This window comes from Drosophila elegans, unplaced genomic scaffold, assembly GCF_018152505.1.
Source record: "Drosophila elegans isolate 14027-0461.03 unplaced genomic scaffold, ASM1815250v1 contig_814, whole genome shotgun sequence".
In the NCBI taxonomy this organism is placed as follows: domain Eukaryota; kingdom Metazoa; phylum Arthropoda; class Insecta; order Diptera; family Drosophilidae; genus Drosophila; species Drosophila elegans.
In genome coordinates this window covers 6485644-6503297 of record NW_024546167.1, presented here as the reverse complement: position 1 = coordinate 6503297, position 17654 = coordinate 6485644, and the positions used below count along the sequence as shown (strand labels likewise).

At 40.8% G+C, this 17654-nt stretch overlaps 3 protein-coding genes across 4 annotated transcripts; 1 reads left to right on the top strand and 2 right to left on the bottom strand.

Moving 5' to 3' along the window:
• The first annotated feature begins 547 nt into the window (after nt 1-547).
• Nucleotides 548-2517, top strand: LOC108138120 (dnaJ homolog subfamily A member 2). The gene is made up of 3 exons (XM_017260153.2): nt 548-748; nt 812-1258; nt 1420-2517. The coding sequence occupies exons 1-3, from the start codon at nt 680-682 to the stop codon at nt 2071-2073; spliced, it is 1170 nt and encodes a 389-aa protein (XP_017115642.1). The 5' UTR covers nt 548-679; the 3' UTR covers nt 2074-2517.
• LOC108138119 lies at nt 2462-5198 on the bottom strand. Its single transcript, XM_017260152.2, has 2 exons — nt 3411-5198; nt 2462-3336 (listed from the first exon to the last, which is right to left on the bottom strand). Exons 1-2 carry the CDS (start codon nt 4950-4952, stop codon nt 2584-2586), a joined length of 2295 nt encoding a protein of 764 aa, XP_017115641.1. The 5' UTR covers nt 4953-5198; the 3' UTR covers nt 2462-2583.
• Nucleotides 5199-5804: 606 nt separating this feature from the next.
• LOC108138038 (glycogen synthase kinase-3 alpha) lies at nt 5805-7403 on the bottom strand. 2 transcript variants are annotated; one of them, XM_041710352.1, is made up of 3 exons: nt 7361-7403; nt 7245-7306; nt 5805-7186 (listed from the first exon to the last, which is right to left on the bottom strand). In XM_041710352.1, the coding sequence occupies exons 2-3, from the start codon at nt 7246-7248 to the stop codon at nt 5964-5966; spliced, it is 1227 nt and encodes a 408-aa protein (XP_041566286.1). In that variant the 5' UTR covers nt 7249-7306; nt 7361-7403; the 3' UTR covers nt 5805-5963. The 2 variants fall into 2 exon arrangements, with proteins under 2 accessions (XP_041566286.1, XP_041566287.1); XM_041710353.1 differs by having other exon boundaries at nt 5805-7177; nt 7245-7386.
• Between the last annotated feature and the right edge of the window lie 10251 nt (nt 7404-17654).

The following is a 17654-nucleotide window of genomic DNA, read 5'->3' as shown; positions in this document are numbered from 1 at the left end:
CTGGTGGAAGTTTCTCGGGTGGGACCCTGACTCGACGCGCGGAAGGTACTAACGCGTTGGCATATGGAAAGTACCTCCAGTGTGACTCATTTCAGTATACTTCTGGTATTTTTTTGTTTTCCGTGGTTACGTGGTGTTACAGTGAGCACTATGTCTGTTAATTTGTCTATTATTTTACATCTGTAAAAATAGATATTCAGGGATATAGAAAATGTATATCAAATAAGGTTTAATTCGATCTTTGCGATAAAAATAAATACACATGTAAGCAAGTCACTAGTAAACGTAATTTGCAGTATAATCGTATACCTATTCAATATTTTAATATTTTATTTGATTTAAATGTTTTGAAGAAAGTTTTTATTATTATCATTATTTGATGGAATATTAATAAAACAAGGCCCAAAATTAATCAAATATCGTAGTTTTGAAAAATTTAATTCGACTTAATTCTTTCATCTCCAATCTCTACTGTTCTTTTAAATAGACGAACATTTCCTTTATACTTTATACTTTGGTACTTTTATATCTAGTTTACATTGTGTGATCGCACTTGGTCACACTCGACAACCAAAATGACTTGAAAACAGTGTCATAGGTATATTATTAAATAAATAAATAAATGTACACTTACAATGTACAACTAGTTTAGTTTGTAGGGGCTGGGGTGCAATAGGAAATGGACAACTTAAATTTATACGAAGTGCTTGGAGTGGCTCCGGATGCAAGCGATGAGGAAATAAAGAAGGTAACAACCAATTCAATTTGTTTGGTATAACTAGTGTTATCCCTGTTTCGTATGCTTCAATAGAACTATCGAAAATTGGCCAAAGAGTTCCATCCAGACAAGAATCCCGATGCTGGAGACAAGTTTAAGGAGATATCCTTCGCCTACGAAGTGCTGTCCGATCCCGAGAAGCGTCGCATCTACGACCGTTACGGATTGAAGGGCCTTCAGGAGGGCGCCGAAGGATTCTCGGATGCCTCCGAGTTCTTTGCCCAGTGGTTCCCCTTCGATCGAGTATCGCCCGGGGGGCGAGGCAGGCGCGGGGGCAAGGTCGTGGTCAAGGTCGAGCTGACGCTGGAGGAGATCTACGTTGGCGGCATGAAGAAGAAGCTGGAGTACAAGCGCCAGAAGCTGTGCCCCAAGTGCAATGGGGACGGCGGCCCCAAAGAGGCGCGCGAAAGCTGCGAAACCTGTGGCGGAGCGGGTCAAGCGGCCGCTTTTACCTTCATGGGTCTAAGCGCATTCGATGCGGTATGTAGAACAGTCCTTAAAATATTATGCTCCTAGAGAAATATGCAAATTTATATATGAACAACGCTTGTCATAAAAGAATATTTATTATAGCTTTCATATATGCATATATCTTTGATACTGTCTAATGTGTCATTTAAATATTAAAAAATTTGTTTCAGACCTGCCCGGCTTGTGATGGCCGGGGATTCACGATCAAGGAGGACAAGAAGTGCAGTCCTTGCCAGGGAAGCGGATTCGTGGAGGAGAAGATGAAGCGGGATTTGGTCGTGGAGCGAGGAGTCCCGCACATGCTGAAAGTACCCTTTGCCAACGAGGGCAACCAGATGCGAGGCGGCGAGTTTGGAGACCTCATTGTAGTCATCGCTCAACTGGACCATCAACTCTTTCAGCGCCGACATGCCAATCTGTACATGCGGGACCTTGAGATAAATATCACGGAGGCGTTGTGCGGCTACACCCATTGTTTTAAGCACTTGGATGGACGGAACGTCTGTCTGGGCACGCATCCGGGCGAAGTCCTGCAACACGGCCACATTAAGATGGTGCGGGGCGGCGGCATGCCCGTTTTCAACAAAGCCACCGACAGCGGAGATCTCTACTTAAAGTTTAAGGTTAAGTTTCCCGAAAACGACTTTGCTACGCCTGCGCAGCTGGCAATGTTGGAGGATCTACTGCCGCCCAGACAGCAGGTGGTGATTCCCAAGAACGCCGAGGAAGTACAGATGGCAGACTACAAGCCGCAATCCCGGCAACCGGACGACGAGGACGGACAGTCGCCACACTTTGAGGGCGTGCAGTGCCAGACCGCTTAGTGCCTGTGGTTGTGGCTCCTGCAGACTCGCTTTCTCTGCCTCGATCTGTGGCTGATCCTGGGCACCTTTGGCATAGATGAAGTCTGCTTCCTGGTGCCGCTGTTCGTATTGATATGCATAGTATTATTTTTCATACGGGAATGTTTGCTGTGAAAAGCGCGTGATCTAAATTCGTAGTATACGTTATTGTCCGAGACTAAAGCTTAGCTGATCTGATCTTAGAATAGGAGTGTCATCAATACATAAGCCGCGCTAAATTAACAATATGCTAACACACTATTGACTACCCATGTATTGTTATTTTATTTAGCTGGCATCTAGTCCTACTGCTTACAGCTACCTAACCATTAAACAAGTACATGTTTATCTCACTATAGAAACGGCAAAGTCAATACTCAGATGTTTTAATAAATTCGAATTGTTTGTTAGACAAGTGAATAACAATTTCGGGTTTCGTTTTACAAAATGTAAATGAAAGAAATCTGGCAAAGCGTATTAACCGACTCCAACCTAATCGCTTTCTGTGGAGTCCTGAGAATCATCACTGGATGTCAGTTCATCGGACTGACGTCCATCCTCAGATAAGGTATTTGGCTTGGTCAAGTCCAGCGGTGAATCCTTGACCAGGCCACCACTTGTCATTGGCTTGCCGTTCGATGAATTAAATTGTAATGCTTCCAGATCCATAGGCCAATGTGTTCCTTCAGCTTCCAGTGGTGTGTTTTTTGAGTCCATGCTGCTGCTGCCACCAACCGAAGGCTCTTCCCGAGGCTTTCTCAAATCCAGAGCCGAGGTCGACAGAGCACTATCAACCATTTCAATGGGTACTTGACTGGCGGCTATGCTCTCCTCCGTCTCCATGGGCTGATGCTCGGCCAGCTTCTCCGGCGGCATCACGATCATCTCACCCGTGCGCATGCCCTTGGAATCGCCCAGATGCTCTGCACTCACCTTCATCAAGGTCAGATACTGATTGTATTTGGCGTAGTTGCGCCTTCCGGTCTCATCATTCATCAGCACCTCGGCCTGGTTGTGGGACCTATCCCGGATGGCCTTCAGGCGGATGTGCTTGGTGATGTCCCAGCGCCAGTTGGAGCGATAGGCGCACAGGGAGCATTCGAAAGGCTTCCTGTTCAGATGACCAACGATGTGGACATGGAAACGCGAGGCAGTCGCTGCCCAAAAGGTGCAATGGGGGCACTTGAAAACCTTCTTCAACGGCGTCGACTCATCGGCTTCGTCGGGCAGGAACTGATCAGTGACCTTAAACAAGAGGTATGTGGTTAGTCTTACCTTCACACATATATCATTTTTGTAATTAATGTACTGAAATTTACCTCTCCGTAGCCAGGAGCTGTTTCCACACCGCAGTAGCTGAGATCTGTGGAAGCACTGGGCAAGTCATCATCCTGCGGATCCATCTCCACGGTGAGAGCAGCCTGCAGATGTTGAGTGGTGTTCCGCAAGGCGGGAGCACACACTTGAAGGTGATTGATCAACTCGATGGCATTGCCAACCCGCTTGTGGCAGTGGGAGCAAACGATGCCCGGAAACTCTGAAGGCGGCGAGTCCGGTGCCGTAACAGGAGGACCCCGCCTCTTGGACGCCGACCCACTCGGCTGCTGATCCAGCTGAGCCTCGGTCACGTCTCGGCGTCTGGTGGACATCGTGTGACCCATTGTGGGCACATGATGATTCAACTCATGTATGGTCAGCGATTGCTTGATGTCGGTGCTAAAGTCACAGGCCGAGCACTTGAAATGCCCATGGGCACCATGGTTCTTGGTGTGCCTGTCCAGATTCCATTTGTAGGGTGTGTGGAAATCACACGAGCTGCACTTGATCAGCGGCATGGAGTGGTACTTGACGTGTTTCTTGAATCTGGACCGGATGGGCGTGCTGTACGAGCACTTCTGGCACTGGAAATGCCCTGCACCCGGGGCCAGCTCAAACGCATCCGGCGACGGACTCTTCACAGCCTCCTCGCAATCCGAGCTACTGTTGTTCTGATCCAATTTTGCGGACTCCGTCTGCCTGGGCGGCATCAACTTGGTCTGGTATTCGTAGGCCATGGAGAAGAGGTTGTCGTGCCCGTCGACGATCTGCTGGAGCTGCAGCATCTCCTGCTGGCGATTGTAGGCCTGGACACTGGCCAGAAGCTGTTGCTCCTGCTGCTGCAGCTCGACCTTCAGCTGCTCCAGTGTGGGTCCATTCTGGAGCATCCGCAGCAGGCTGGGATTTAGATTGGGTCCACTCGTGGCCTGCACTTCAATGCTCTCCTCCAGCCGACGCTTGCGCACCTCCCGTGAGACATTCCGCTTGCCTCGAAGTTGGCCACCGGTTCCGGGCACTGCGCCGCCATCATCGGAGCAGCCGTGCACCATTTTCATGTGCCGCACCAGCTTCTGGAAGTGCCGGGAGGCGTAGAGGCACAGTTTGCACTCGTTAATCACAATGCGCTCGCCATGGACGTCGCGCAGATGGGACAAATGGCTGCGGGGATTCTGGGTAAAGAAGGCGCACTGGTTGCAGCTGTAGTTGCGCCTAATCTTGCACTGGGGCAGGTCCTCCTCGTTGTTGGAGTTTGGATTACCGTCTGGCAGCGAGCTGCTCTCCGTGTTTTCCTTGTCCAAATGGGCTGGCGATGGACTGCCCACGGGTGCAGAACCAGGAATCTGCAGCGGAAACATTGAGCTGCTCACCCTATACTGCTCCAGTTGACGCTCCAGAATATCCGCACCCATCAGGGGATTTAAGCCATTAACCCATGGCAGCTCCTCTCCATGACTTGCGGCAGTCTGATACAGCGGCGCATTATTAAACAAGCTGCGCACCACAAGGAGATTTCCGGAACGCTCCACCATTGATGGCAACTCCATGACTTGGCAAAATCTTACTCTACTTTAGTTTTTCTTCCAATTATTCACAGAATATTTTCTCGGCTTTCCGTGCCAGAGCTGTCGTAGAACTGAGCCATTTTTACGGTGGACTGAATTTGACTTCTTGCCCTTCTTTCAAAGGGTAACTGTGTTCATTGGTCAGCTTACAGAAAAAAAAGGATTTTTATAATACGATTATTCCACTAGTTGGGTGTTAACTGACTGTTAACTGAGTTACTCATGGAATTTCTTAACTTAAGAGGTATGTCGAAGACATTAGATTAAAGTAATTATTATTATTTATAATTCTGCACAAGAACAAGTTCCATTAAAAAATGTATGAGTACCACAAATTTCCAAAAAAAAAAAAAAAAAAATTATTTTAAAATTTAAACTTCTAAAATTCTATGGTTTAAACATTTTTTTAAATTCCAAAATTTTAAGCTTAAATTAGTAAAAGCAAAAATACATCCAAAATGGTCAAAATTAAAATAATATGGAAATTTTTTTTTTTTTTAGTAATGGATATCTAATAGTGGGGGGAAATCGACTACATCGATATATTTTGTGTTTATCCTTATATTTTGGTTTAAGTTAAAAAATGCAAATGTATTTTCTGTTCTAGGAGGTTATTTTAAACACTTTTACCACACACATTCCGATTTAAATCGGAACTGACATTGGTTACCTTAGGTTCGACACAAAATCATTTTTTTTCATCAAGATATGAAAAAACCTAATTATGGCCTGAAACCCTGAACTTGAGAACTTGATATTTTGATATTTTTTAAAATTTATAGAGTAAATCTCTATGAATTTTCAAATGTTAGTCATATATGCATTGATTAGCATTCTTCTCAATGCTCCAATTAAGTGTTTAATGGATAAAGTACATACAATAGTATGAAAAATGGAAAGTAAGGGTTGTTTTGGAAACAGAACATTTTTTTTTTAAATTCAGTGCAATTAAATAATACAAAATCCGGTAAAAATTTCCCCCACTGTCTTTTTTTATTTTGGCCCAAAAATCGTATTTTTCTTCATATCAGGAAAAACGGCTTCGACTGGCAGCTCGTCCTCCACCTGAGACAAGTAGAGAGGTAACAGCTCTACCGAGAGCTTGGGATCGATGCCCAACTCCTGGCTGCTAAAGTTGAACAGGGGCGGCAGCGGATGACCATTGGGCATGCGATGCCCCAACGTCTCCATGATGCGCAGTTCATCGTAGAAGCAGTGCCCGCAAGCCATCATGGGTGCGATCCTGGCCGAGGACTGGTAGACAAGGCAGCAGTTGAGGAGATCCGCCAGGTCTTGCGGTACAGTTGCACCCAGGAGCTGATCCCAGCTGGGCCGGCACCGAAACGGAATGGCTGTGCCACACATCGAACGGATTTCGGGGGCCCGTTCCAGGCCCTCGCTGCCCAGCAGACTTACGATGAACATCAGCTGCTGGCGTTCGTGCTTGTTACTCAGAAAGAGGGGTGAACCCTTGAGCAGCTCTGCCAGAACGCAGCCAGCACTCCAGATGTCGACGGCACAGCCGTAAAGATTATATTTGGCAAAGAGTTCGGGGGCACGGTACAGCCTGGAGCAGATGTAGCTGAGGCTGGGCTCATCGGGCACCAAGTGCTTGGCGCTGCCAAAATCACTTAGCTTGAGCAGCATCTGCTGGCTGTCGATCAGCAGATTCTCGGGCTTGATGTCCCTGTGGCAGATGCCCAAGGAGTGCAGATAGCCCAATCCCCGGAAGACCTGGTACGAGAGAATGCGTACATATGTGAGCTCTTCCGCGGGCAGCTGCTGATATCGGTGGTATTTGATGTAGTCCAGCAGCGTCATCGGCATGTACTCCATAATCAGGATTATGTAACTAATCGGGGGAATCCCCAAGGACACGCAGGAGTGCATGATGAGCCGAACGATGTTGGTGTGCTCCTCCAGCTGGCCCATTATCTCTGCCTCGCGTTGGCAGAACATGGGATTGTGGAGGATCTGCTTGAGGGCCACCACCTCGTCAGAGTCATCCAATCGTGCCTTGTACACCCGTCCAAAGGACCCATTTCCTATCAGCTCCTTGATCTCAATCCTCGCCGGAACGGGTTCCGAATTAAGACGCCCTATGGCATAGGTCGTGACCACCGAGTCGTTGGGAATGATTAGGGGAATGATTGGGGGATTGTGATCTGACCGATGCGACTGGCGATTCACAGCCTTTGGGTGGTTTTCTTTATTTTCTAAAGAAATAATAAGTGATGAATCTGGAGCAATGATTGCGATAAGCTCGTTTCTCACCCATTCCAAGGTTTCCAATAAGCCCAATGTCTTTGAACTTATTTACACATTAAAATAGGTAACTATAATTGATACTTATTAAGGAAAAAACTAGTAGAAAAAATTTGAGCAGTCACCTTGTTTTTTTTTTTCCCGACCAGGTATTGCCACCTAGTTGGAATATCAAAGAGTTGTTGGGAATGAGTAAAAAGTGTTGGAAGTTTTTTATGCCTTTCTGTGCAAGAAGAATTGAATGCACTGAACGAGCTATTTCCAACCCTATAAAGAATCTATTAAGCTAAGACCATATGTCGCTCTTTTGTCTTCCAAGTTTTTTAACATACATATCTCGAGAAATAGTTAAACACAAAAAAAAAATCATCATTATTGCCACCTAGTTGGAATATCAAAGAGTTGTTGGGAATGAGTAAAAAGTGTTGGAAGTTTTTTATACCTTTCTGTGCAAGAAGAATTGAAAGCACTGAACGAGTTATTTCCAACCCTTTAAAGAATCTATTAAGCTAAGACCATATGTCGCTCTTTTGTCTTCCAAGTTTTTTAACATATCTCGAGAAATAGTTAAACACAAAAAAAACCTTTAAAGTAACAAAATCATCATTATTGCCACCTAGTTGGAATATCAAAGAGTTGTTGTGTTTGTCAATTTGCTTATGTTTGTCAATTTAATTCAAATTTAAATGTAAGCTCGTTTGTAACCCTAGAATTGTATTACATAAAGTTGAGTGAAAAAACCATTCGAATATTTGACACATTTGTTTCGATTTTGTTTTACCAGCGGAAATCCAAAAGTGGATTATGTTTATGGTGCAGCAATTTTAATTCGATAAAAATTCGGTCGTCGGTTCGAGCCATTATCGTTTCCGTTCTAGATTTTTCTCTCCCTTTCCCTGTCCCTCTCCCTCTCTCACTCTCTCATTTGGTCTTTATTTAGACATCTCTGTCGCTCTTTTGTTTCGTGGAAAAACTTTCACCCCGCTCCGTCAAAGTTTACGGGCCATGCATTTGCGGAAATGTCGCCTGCCAGTGTGTTCACGCTTTTACTCTGCAGTTCAGAGTTGGAATTCATGTAATTCCATTAACACAGACAACTTCCGCTGGAATGGAAAATGGCCGAACACTCATACTAATGGCCAACTCGAGTATGGGTGTGTGTGTGTGTGTGTGTGTGTGTGTGGGAGGTTGGCGGATTTGTGGGTGATGTGCTTGCACGTCGTGAAATCCCCGGCAAGTGTTTTTTTTTTAGCTGCGCGGCACGGATAAAGCCAACTAGGTACTATTAAGTATTTACAGCAAAATAGATTATAGATTTATAGAAATCTAATATTTAGATACATTTCTTTTAAAACTTATAAGATATATAACATTTTTAATGAAATCACAATTTTGTACTTTGGCTACGCCATATCGATTATTCTGACATACTAAAAAGTTGTTACACCTTTAACCCGATGCGCCGTTAAAAAGTTATTAAAAATTGTATATAAAAATTATATTTATTTATATATATATTATATTTGGCGGGAAATCAGCTAGAAAAATATTAACTTTGTACACCCATAGCTTCTAAACCAGTAGAGCTTGAATGGTAATCTTACCTTTGGCAAATATCCAGCATCTTCAACCGTTGATGCCTGGCCTAAGCAACATAAAATGCACATCCTTATGCCACAGTCCTTGCGACATTTGAATTAAGTTCACAGATTCAAATGGCATATTTTACGATGGCATAAATCTGTCTCCATGCAACAGGTTCTCATCAGACCCTCTCCACCCACCATTTGCCCGTAAAATCTCCATGGGAAGCAATGAAAAACTTCGAAACGGAAATGAGTGTCAGGCCAAAATTGCGGAGCTTCGCCCATCCGGGCAGACATTTAGGATATCCGTTTAAACAGCACTTTCCCCCTCTTCGTTTTTCTTTCTATATCTTTCTTTCTCCGGCTTTTAGTGATTTTTTTCCTGGGCGAGAGCTTACACTACGTTGCTGGCGTTTTTCTGGGACGCATTATATATATGTGGATCTACGCTACTTTGTCCAGCACTTTTCACATTTGCCCACGTGTTTATATTGTATGATTGAAACCGTATATGACTGCTTATTTAATTATTCGGATGAATATTATATTCTTTCAATGTGGAACTAACTTTTATATTAAAAGTTTTTCTGCTGACCATGCCCTGCGTTAAATTGCATTAAGATATATTGTGCCAAAACAAAAAAAAAAAAACTGGCAAATTTTATAAAGAGACAAAATTTCCATCTTTATGTGTATATGTATAACAACAATGAAACTATAATGATTTTTCGATTGTACCTTTTGGCAATTACAAGATAAAGTTGTTCAATTTTTAAAAATTAAAACTGTATATCGTAGAGATTAAACCATTACTATTACTAAGTTAAAATATAAAAAAACTAACATTATTACAATGAGAATTGTGTAAATTGGTGCCTCTCTCTCGCTGGTCAACCTATTTAGAATTGTTACTGCGTCCTACTCATTTTTAAAGTTTTGAATTTAAGTCAGAAAAACATTTAAAGTAGCTAACATTTATTTAATCCAAGACTCAGGAAAGAAATATTTTTGCGTCTATTTTAAATGGAAATTAGTTGAATAATTGTAACTAGCCCAGCTTGGAATTGTTTTTCCCATTTGCCCCTCATTAAGCCGCTCTTTTGTTGTTGTCATCGCCTCGTGCTTGTCGCCGGTTTCTTGCGCTTTACCCATTAATTTGCAGTACAAAGAGCCTCTAAGAGCAGCTAACCGGTTTTGGAGAGCTTCGCATCTAATACCAAGTTCAAGGTTGAGTCCGAGATCGAGATCGCAGTGCATCGCAAAGGTGTGACTATATACCTGACGAGCATCGGGACAATCCAACCAACAAGCTTTTGGCCAAGTTTTAACTGCCACCACTGTGCAAAAATCTTGAACTAATATTATATTTGTCAAATTTTTTTTAATTCCATAAAAAAATTATAGGTATTTCCGAGTTTGTCCATGTAAATTTTTTAATATTTAATATTTTTAATATAAAAAAACATTTAGAAATTTTGAAAAGCACAAAGAAATTATTATACAATTTAAAATAAATGTGGCTACCTGAGATATGTCTCCTAAATCCAAAAAACAAAAAACAGTTTTTTCAAGTCATTTTTATTTTCTGACAAAAAATGGGGAATTAAAAGAAAACTTTTTTAGTGAATACATAACAATGTTTTCACCAAAATTATTATTTTTTAAATGTCATAATCTTGTTCATTCATTTTTTTACTGTTTTTTAATTTCTTATGGTGGGCGGTGGCAGGCGCGACTCATTTAGCGCATTCTTATTCCCCACTCATTCAAATCTTGCTAAATTATACAGTGGGTAAGCCTAAACAGCTTTTTGTTCTGGGGGGCAAACTGCAATTATATGATTTTTCTCACGAATTAAGAATTTCCATTAAGCCAATGGCTTTGAAACGTCAAGTGCTTGGCCACGAGAACAAAATACGTCACGTTCTCCATTTGAGCTGCGGCGAAGAATGCTCTCCACCTGAAGGGTACTTTTCAATACAAGTACTAATTTATCAGTTAATTTTGGCCTTACACTCAAGACAAAATTACTTTTATGTATAACTATTTAAAAAATATAAGTAACTTATAAGATAACATAAGGTTAGCTCAAAAGTTAATGTTTACAAAAGTTGCTGAAATTATTAACACTTATGTTATGTACCATTTTTTTTTTTTGTGTAAACTACAATACGTTTTTCGTTTGTTTCTATTTATTATCAAGGGTAATTTTAGTAAATTAATTTTTATATATTTTAACCCCGGAAACTCCAATTATATAGGCAACATAATTAAAAATGCCGACAAAAATAGTATTTCTGTATTTTTAGCCTTATCGCGGAATTCTGAGCTGATGGAACATAAGTTAATATGGGAATTTTTCCCAGGAGCAGTTATTATCGAAAAGTGCAATTGATTGGTGGAAATTTCAAAAAGTTCGATTTGAGAATAGTTTAAATATCACTTTAAAAACATATATAAACGAACAGCTTGTTCCATTTAAGTGCTCCTTTTTTTTTGGCCTGGTCGATTTATTTATTTATTTTCTTGCGGCCACGCCCCCGCAGCCTTACACGCACAAACCTGTTGACCGCCAAAAACTGTATTTAGCTTAACGTGCCGTGCCACGCCCACTGCTGGCCGTTGCCGCTGTTGCGCATTGCGTGAGTGCCCCACGGGCGGCCGCGAAGTTAAGCGCTGCAAAAGCGGCTAGCTAATTGTACGTTGGTGGGAAAAAGTGACAAACCGGTTGCGCCTGCCTCCTGCTCCCAGCTGGCCTGTGGCTTCAACCAAAGACGACTGCACTTTTGCCAATTTGTTGCCATTGGCCGCCGTCGCCCCTTTTTGAGATCCAAGAACCAGGTCAAGGCTGCTCTGCTCTGCTCTGCTCTGCGACTGCGGCTGCGAAGATCATTATCGCGTTGCGATCGAACATGTTCGAGGCGCCTTGGGTGCGCCGCCAACAAACTGTACCCAGTTGTGCGGCGAAACTGTTCACATGCAACAGAGACACAGTAGTAATCTGTTATCCTCGAACCACACTTATTTTTATGTTTTTTTTTTGGGAAAAATTAGATTTACTTTATAAATAATTGCCTTAAATTTAAGTCTTTCATACAACATTTGGCAAAAGATGACCTAAAACGACTTAGAGAGGCAATAATTGACAATAAATGAATGGCTTAAATTTATAGAAATTTTTTAAGAATAATTTTAATAATTTGTTTATTACGATAGATCCTTATTCTTTATTTACAGTGGGAAAAAACACTTTGCCTTGAAACTTCATATAAAATGTTCGTTAACTTGCTTTTCCCACTGCACTACGATCGAAAAGTCCAAAAATTTGTTAAATTATTTAACGCAATATTTATTTTTGATTTCTCAACAAATAACTAACTAACTTAAAAATAATTTTCTAAATTGTTTTAACAAACAGTGCAATGTCTGTATAGTGAAGCTTGCTCAAAGTAATACTAACTGACTGGAAATATTGGAAATTTTACTGGTGAAAACACTTAAACATGAAAACCAGTTTTCCATATGGTCCACATGGTTCTACACTTCCAAAAACAACCATTCAGCTGTGAGCAAATGCCTATACAGTATAAAAAAATAGTATGCTTTGTGTGACAAGTTCATGTAAGGGAATCTTCGGACTTGCGAAAATCGAGTTCGAGAAGATCGACTTAAACCAGCTTTAATAATTCAAACTGACAGTCGCCAACAGGTAATTTTCGTCTTTTCGGAGAGCAAAAAACGAATTTCTTCTTCACTCGCCCCTTTTTATCGTACAAATGGCAGGCGGTTTTTAAAGGCTGTTTTTAATTGCTTCGACTTGTTTATTAGGTGGTCGGTGTTCAAGAGCTCGGATCCAGGTGGCTGACGAATGCAGTGGCAGACAAAAAGCCAGCGAATCGCCGAAAAAAAACCTAATTAGTCATATGAGCTGTGAACCTTATAATTAGAGCTACCTGTTAAGGCATCAGATTTTCATAATTTTTGGCAATTTATATGCAACGCTTGGCTGCATTGCGACATGATATGATGAGAGTGGAGCCAATTGCTTTGTCCGCCCCACGGACGAGTTCAATAAACGCTTACGGAGTGCCCCTGGACCCCGGAGTCTCGGGTCAGATCATTATAAAGAACAGTAGTAGTCTCATTATATCGGCAACAGCACTTCCTGCTTGAACTTAATGGCGTTTTAACATGCATTTTAAATTAAGTGCGGGCCACACTTAAGTTTTAATGTCATACCCCTGCTCTCTAAGTGCATTAGTAGCTGGCTGATTGATCATACGCCGTGTTAAGCGCTAAGCCAAGTAGAGGGATGCAAATTTACTCCACAAAATGTATTTGTTTTGCATTAAATCCCCTCTGACATTTATCGGTCGAACAACGAAAACATTTAAGCACGAAAACAAAGTCAACTTGTTTGGCTATTTGAGGGCGTTGAACCCAAACGTTTTAAATTCAAAATATTCAAGAGCATTAAATGCAATATTCAACTCGTATTTTAGGTGCCATTGAGCAAAGATGCGCGTCGACATTTTTGCCTAAAAATACAATCGAATTTGGCTTATGCATATATAAAAGCTCTGACACTATCAAATAAATAAATAACTAGTATATGCTGTCCATATATTTTTATATCTTTTGGTTTTGTATGAACTTTGAGGTTTAATAAAACTCACCTGTCTTATACGCAATTTCTGCCAGGAATTGGTCGAAATTGAAGCGACTTTTAGCTGTGTTTTTCTCCATTCTTTTTAATTGGCTTTAAGCTTTTGGCTCGCACTAATTTGATGCCTAAATGCTTTCTCCTGCAAGGCAAGAACCGTCAGACAAACTTAACAATATGCTGAAAGCTGTCATTAGTCGGCGAGAAAACACATCTTAGTCAAGAGCTTTGAGATTTCGGAACATTGGGAGGAGCCAGTTTCAGGTCTCCTTTAGTCTATGCCACACACTTCAACAACTTTCGAAAACACCTCTGTCAAGTGCCGGAATGTTTTCCACTTCTGTTATTCAACCAGGTACTTAGCTATCCTTTTTTGTTAGTGATGGTTTCGTGAGCTTTACATGATCACGGTGCCTTTGTGTATTGTATATATATAATAGCAAGTACGAGCAGAGTAATAATTTTGGTCTAACATAATGTTGAATGTTAATCTCTCTTTCAGCATAATTTTAACCCATTTTTTAGCTTAAAATATTTTCCATAAAAAATGCATTTTTGCTTAGGCTTAAAAAAAATGATTTTAAATAATATTGTACATACATATGTAAATAATAGAATCATAATATGACTGTAGGCCATGCATAAACTATTCTTATATAACTTTTACATCAAATCGCATTGTACTTATTCTAACATTATTGAACAAAATGTTTAATAATAAAGGATGATATTATATATAAATTCCTATTGCTATTCCTTTCGTGTTGAGGGATTTCCTAGAATGCGCATCTCTAGAGCCCAATTCCGCTTAGAGCGCAGTGAACTTTTCCCTTAATAAGCGCAATTGACATTTCAAAAAGCAGCAGGTAGCAGAGCTGGGAAAGTGGATGAAATGTGATGGCGGAGGGAGCGGGGCGAGGAGACAATTGGGCCAAACAAAGTTGCCAATCGAAAGTACCAAAGGGCGAAGGATGTTCCTGTGCATCCTGCTCGGCACGAGGAAATGACGCGGGAGGTGGAGGAGAACCAGGAGAACTCCTGTATGAGGAGCAGCCAGGCATAAACATGGACATCCCAACCCCCTTTCTCAACTCCGGTAACATTCAATGGAGCATTAAACTGTCCAAAACCAAACGAAACGAGCGCCAGCGACTGAACATAAAATCAATAAGCCCCGGATTTTTTAACTTTAAACAGGATACAAAAACCATTGGACCAGAATCTGGATTTTTTAAGCGTTTTTCACGTATCTCTCTTTAGTGTGTAAGTAAGTGAGTTGGTGGCGTGACCACATCGCCTGCCCGGCATCATTAAAATTTCATTGGGTGTTTACGACTTTAAAACTGTTGTAAAAGTTCGTCTCAATGCCTGTGGCCAAAATAAGAGCTCAACTTTAACCAATCGCTTGAGGAATGCCAGCGGAGTATCTATTGAAGCACATTAGCCACGGCACAGTGTGCCTACTAATGAGCTCGTTTATGGCAGACATCCGCATCCGTATCCGCATCCGTTTCCGAGCGTTGTTAAAAAAAAAAACAGAAACAAGCACAGAAACAACCGCAGGATTGCGGGAAAAAAGTAAATGTCTGTCCCTGGCTTTGGTCTGTAGGCCGCTTTCGCACACCTGAAGTTGAGTCGCAATTCTCTGGGCCATTTTATTTGCTCTTCCCTTTTTTTTTATGACCCACTGCAGGATATTATGGGTTTTGTCGGGCAGCTTAGTTAGGGCTTCGCCTGGTCAAATCAAATCTCGTCTGGTTTTAAAGCTTCAACTTTGTTGTCCAACGAGGAGTCGTGCTGAGTGACGTAATCTGGAATGTTACTTTCTTGTGTTTGGGTGTCAACTAATAAAAAGTAGCTATTATAATTTAAAATTAGGTCACGACTCGCCGACTATGGGTGAACAACTATCCTTAAGATCAGATATTTAAGTTCAGAAAATACTTAAAACAAATTCGGTATATAGCACATAATTTTTTAGCGCATAGAGCATTTAAAAATCGTCGAAAGTCTTTGATAAAACCAACATTATCTTCCATTAAGTTGCCTTTTAGAGTGTGTCTTTCGGCTTGGAATGTCGGTTAGATTTCCGCTTAGCTGCACACGTCAGTGCGCATATGTTGCGTTGTTCTTGCCATTTTATTACTCCTTATTTTTTTTTTGTTTGTTTGTTTGACAGGGGTTTTCCCTGTTATCGTACCTTGGCATTTGCCAGCCACCATTAACATGAAAATTATGTGTAATCGCCGGTATACAAAAAGGGTTTTTTGAGCATAATTTGGTTTGCCGGGGCATTGTCAGTGGCGATAAGAATGCAAAATTGCTTTAAGTTCTGCGGTAGATATTTTGCTTTAGATTGGACCGCAGAATCTAAGTTTGGTTTTGGTTTTGGGAGTGCTTTCGCCGCAGGCCAACTATCTGTGACATCTTGTGGATGTTACAAAGCTTTGCAATTAAATGCGCCCTAAGACGTTTTGGGACATGTCATGTCAAGCTCGAAATCCATTAAAAATTGTCTTAGGTATTGCGCCGGCCGGCCCTTGTGACCATGTCCCAAACATAGTTCAAGATTTCACATTAAGATAATTCCAAGGAAATACCAAATACCAAAAGCCGGCTCGTCCGGCTCCGAAGACATCAATTGACAGTTTCGTTTCGTGTTGGTTGGCCAATGAAAACAACAGATACAACATTAATTTGCTTGGGGATTTCATTTACGTTAGGCCGGACTCAAGGTCTGCAAAATAAAGAAAAAGATATACAAGCACAAATAAATATTTTTTGGCCAGGTAGAAATTGTCAGCGTGACCAATACACAAATTGGATGACCATTCTTCGGGGAAACGACAGCCCAACCACCACACCCTTTTAAGTACAGGTGCGGTCAGAGTACTATTTCAAAATATTGTCTTCACATATTATCTGTAAGTGCATCAGAAAAAAAATTAAAGGTATGTATTACTTTTATTGAACATATTACTTTTATTTTTTTACATGGTCTATTCAAAAGCTTTAAGTCTTGAAATAGTTTCATTTGGTTATGTTCATAAAGAATTTGGAAAACAAAAATGATAAAATTATATGTTTTCAATGTAAATTTTTAAGTTTAACACAGTATAAGATGTCTCAACTGTAAACAAAAACATGAAAATTAAATTTTTAAGTCTGGTTCTTATATTTGAATTGTGCCAATTGGTTCTGGTGTTAATAAATGTTTATTAAAAATAATTTTCCACATAAATCTGATAATGTTTATTTCATATACTATATTAATATGGGAGTGGCTCACAAATGTCTTCCACCCAAAATTGGGTAAATTTTGTATGTTCACCATAAGTACTTTTGTAGAGAATTCTTTCTAGATTTAAATTACCAGTTTAAAGAACTGTGCATTTGAATACTTCTTTGTTCATTTATTATCCTTGTTGTACCATTTAAGTTAATAAATATCACAAACCCATGTTTTAAAGACAACAAATTGTTTTCAAATGAAAATTATGAGATACGATATTTTGAAAACATATCTATTTATTTTAATATGAAAACTAAAATGATATTATTTCTACTACGTCTAAAACATTTAAAAAAAAAATTAAACCATATATTAGGTTCACAGCGATTGTACAATATGTATAAAAAATATATATTTTGACTGGACTTAAGCTGGGATCGATCACGTATTGTTTGCTGTAAGTGAAGAGAAAATCAAGCGCGCCATGTGTAAGGTCTCATTAACTAAATGCAGCCGACGATATTATTATGAAGAATCCCCGCCATATCGCTCATAAAAGATCAACTGCAGAGAAAAAATCTTTAGCTGCAAAACGTTTTTGGGGTCACTAATTGTCTTTGTGTACTTCGGACGCGTCTCCATTTCATGGAGATCTTGGGTGCGGCACTATATGAATTGTATGAAAATCTCGTTGTCGAATTGTTTTACCGTAAGCCACTTTTACTTTTTGGTTTTCGGCTTAAAAATATATTATTCGTGGTTGATTTTTTTTGTGGGTCTTGGCTTTGCTTTACCGCTAACTGCAGACGTTTTTATAGGCTTAAAGTGGAGGCTGATTGCAGCCTGATTGACAGCTGCTTCGGCTACTTGAAGCTGAGTCGGTAAATCACTTGCCCAACATACGTACCATATACCTTATACCATATACCCCATCCACG

Bases quoted from the DNA above. Each gene is read 5' to 3' on its own strand.
- LOC108138120 (XM_017260153.2), top strand. From the start codon at position 680: ATGGACAACTTAAATTTATACGAAGTGCTTGGAGTGGCTCCGGATGCA. The intron at 749-811 runs GTAACAACCAAT...ATGCTTCAATAG, and splicing joins GCGATGAGGAAATAAAGAAG to AACTATCGAAAATTGGCCAA. The intron at 1,259-1,419 runs GTATGTAGAACA...AATTTGTTTCAG, and splicing joins GTCTAAGCGCATTCGATGCG to ACCTGCCCGGCTTGTGATGG.
- LOC108138119 (XM_017260152.2), bottom strand. From the start codon at position 4,952: ATGGAGTTGCCATCAATGGTGGAGCGTTCCGGAAATCTCCTTGTGGTG. The intron at 3,337-3,410 runs GTAAATTTCAGT...CTCTTGTTTAAG, and splicing joins CAGCTCCTGGCTACGGAGAG to GTCACTGATCAGTTCCTGCC.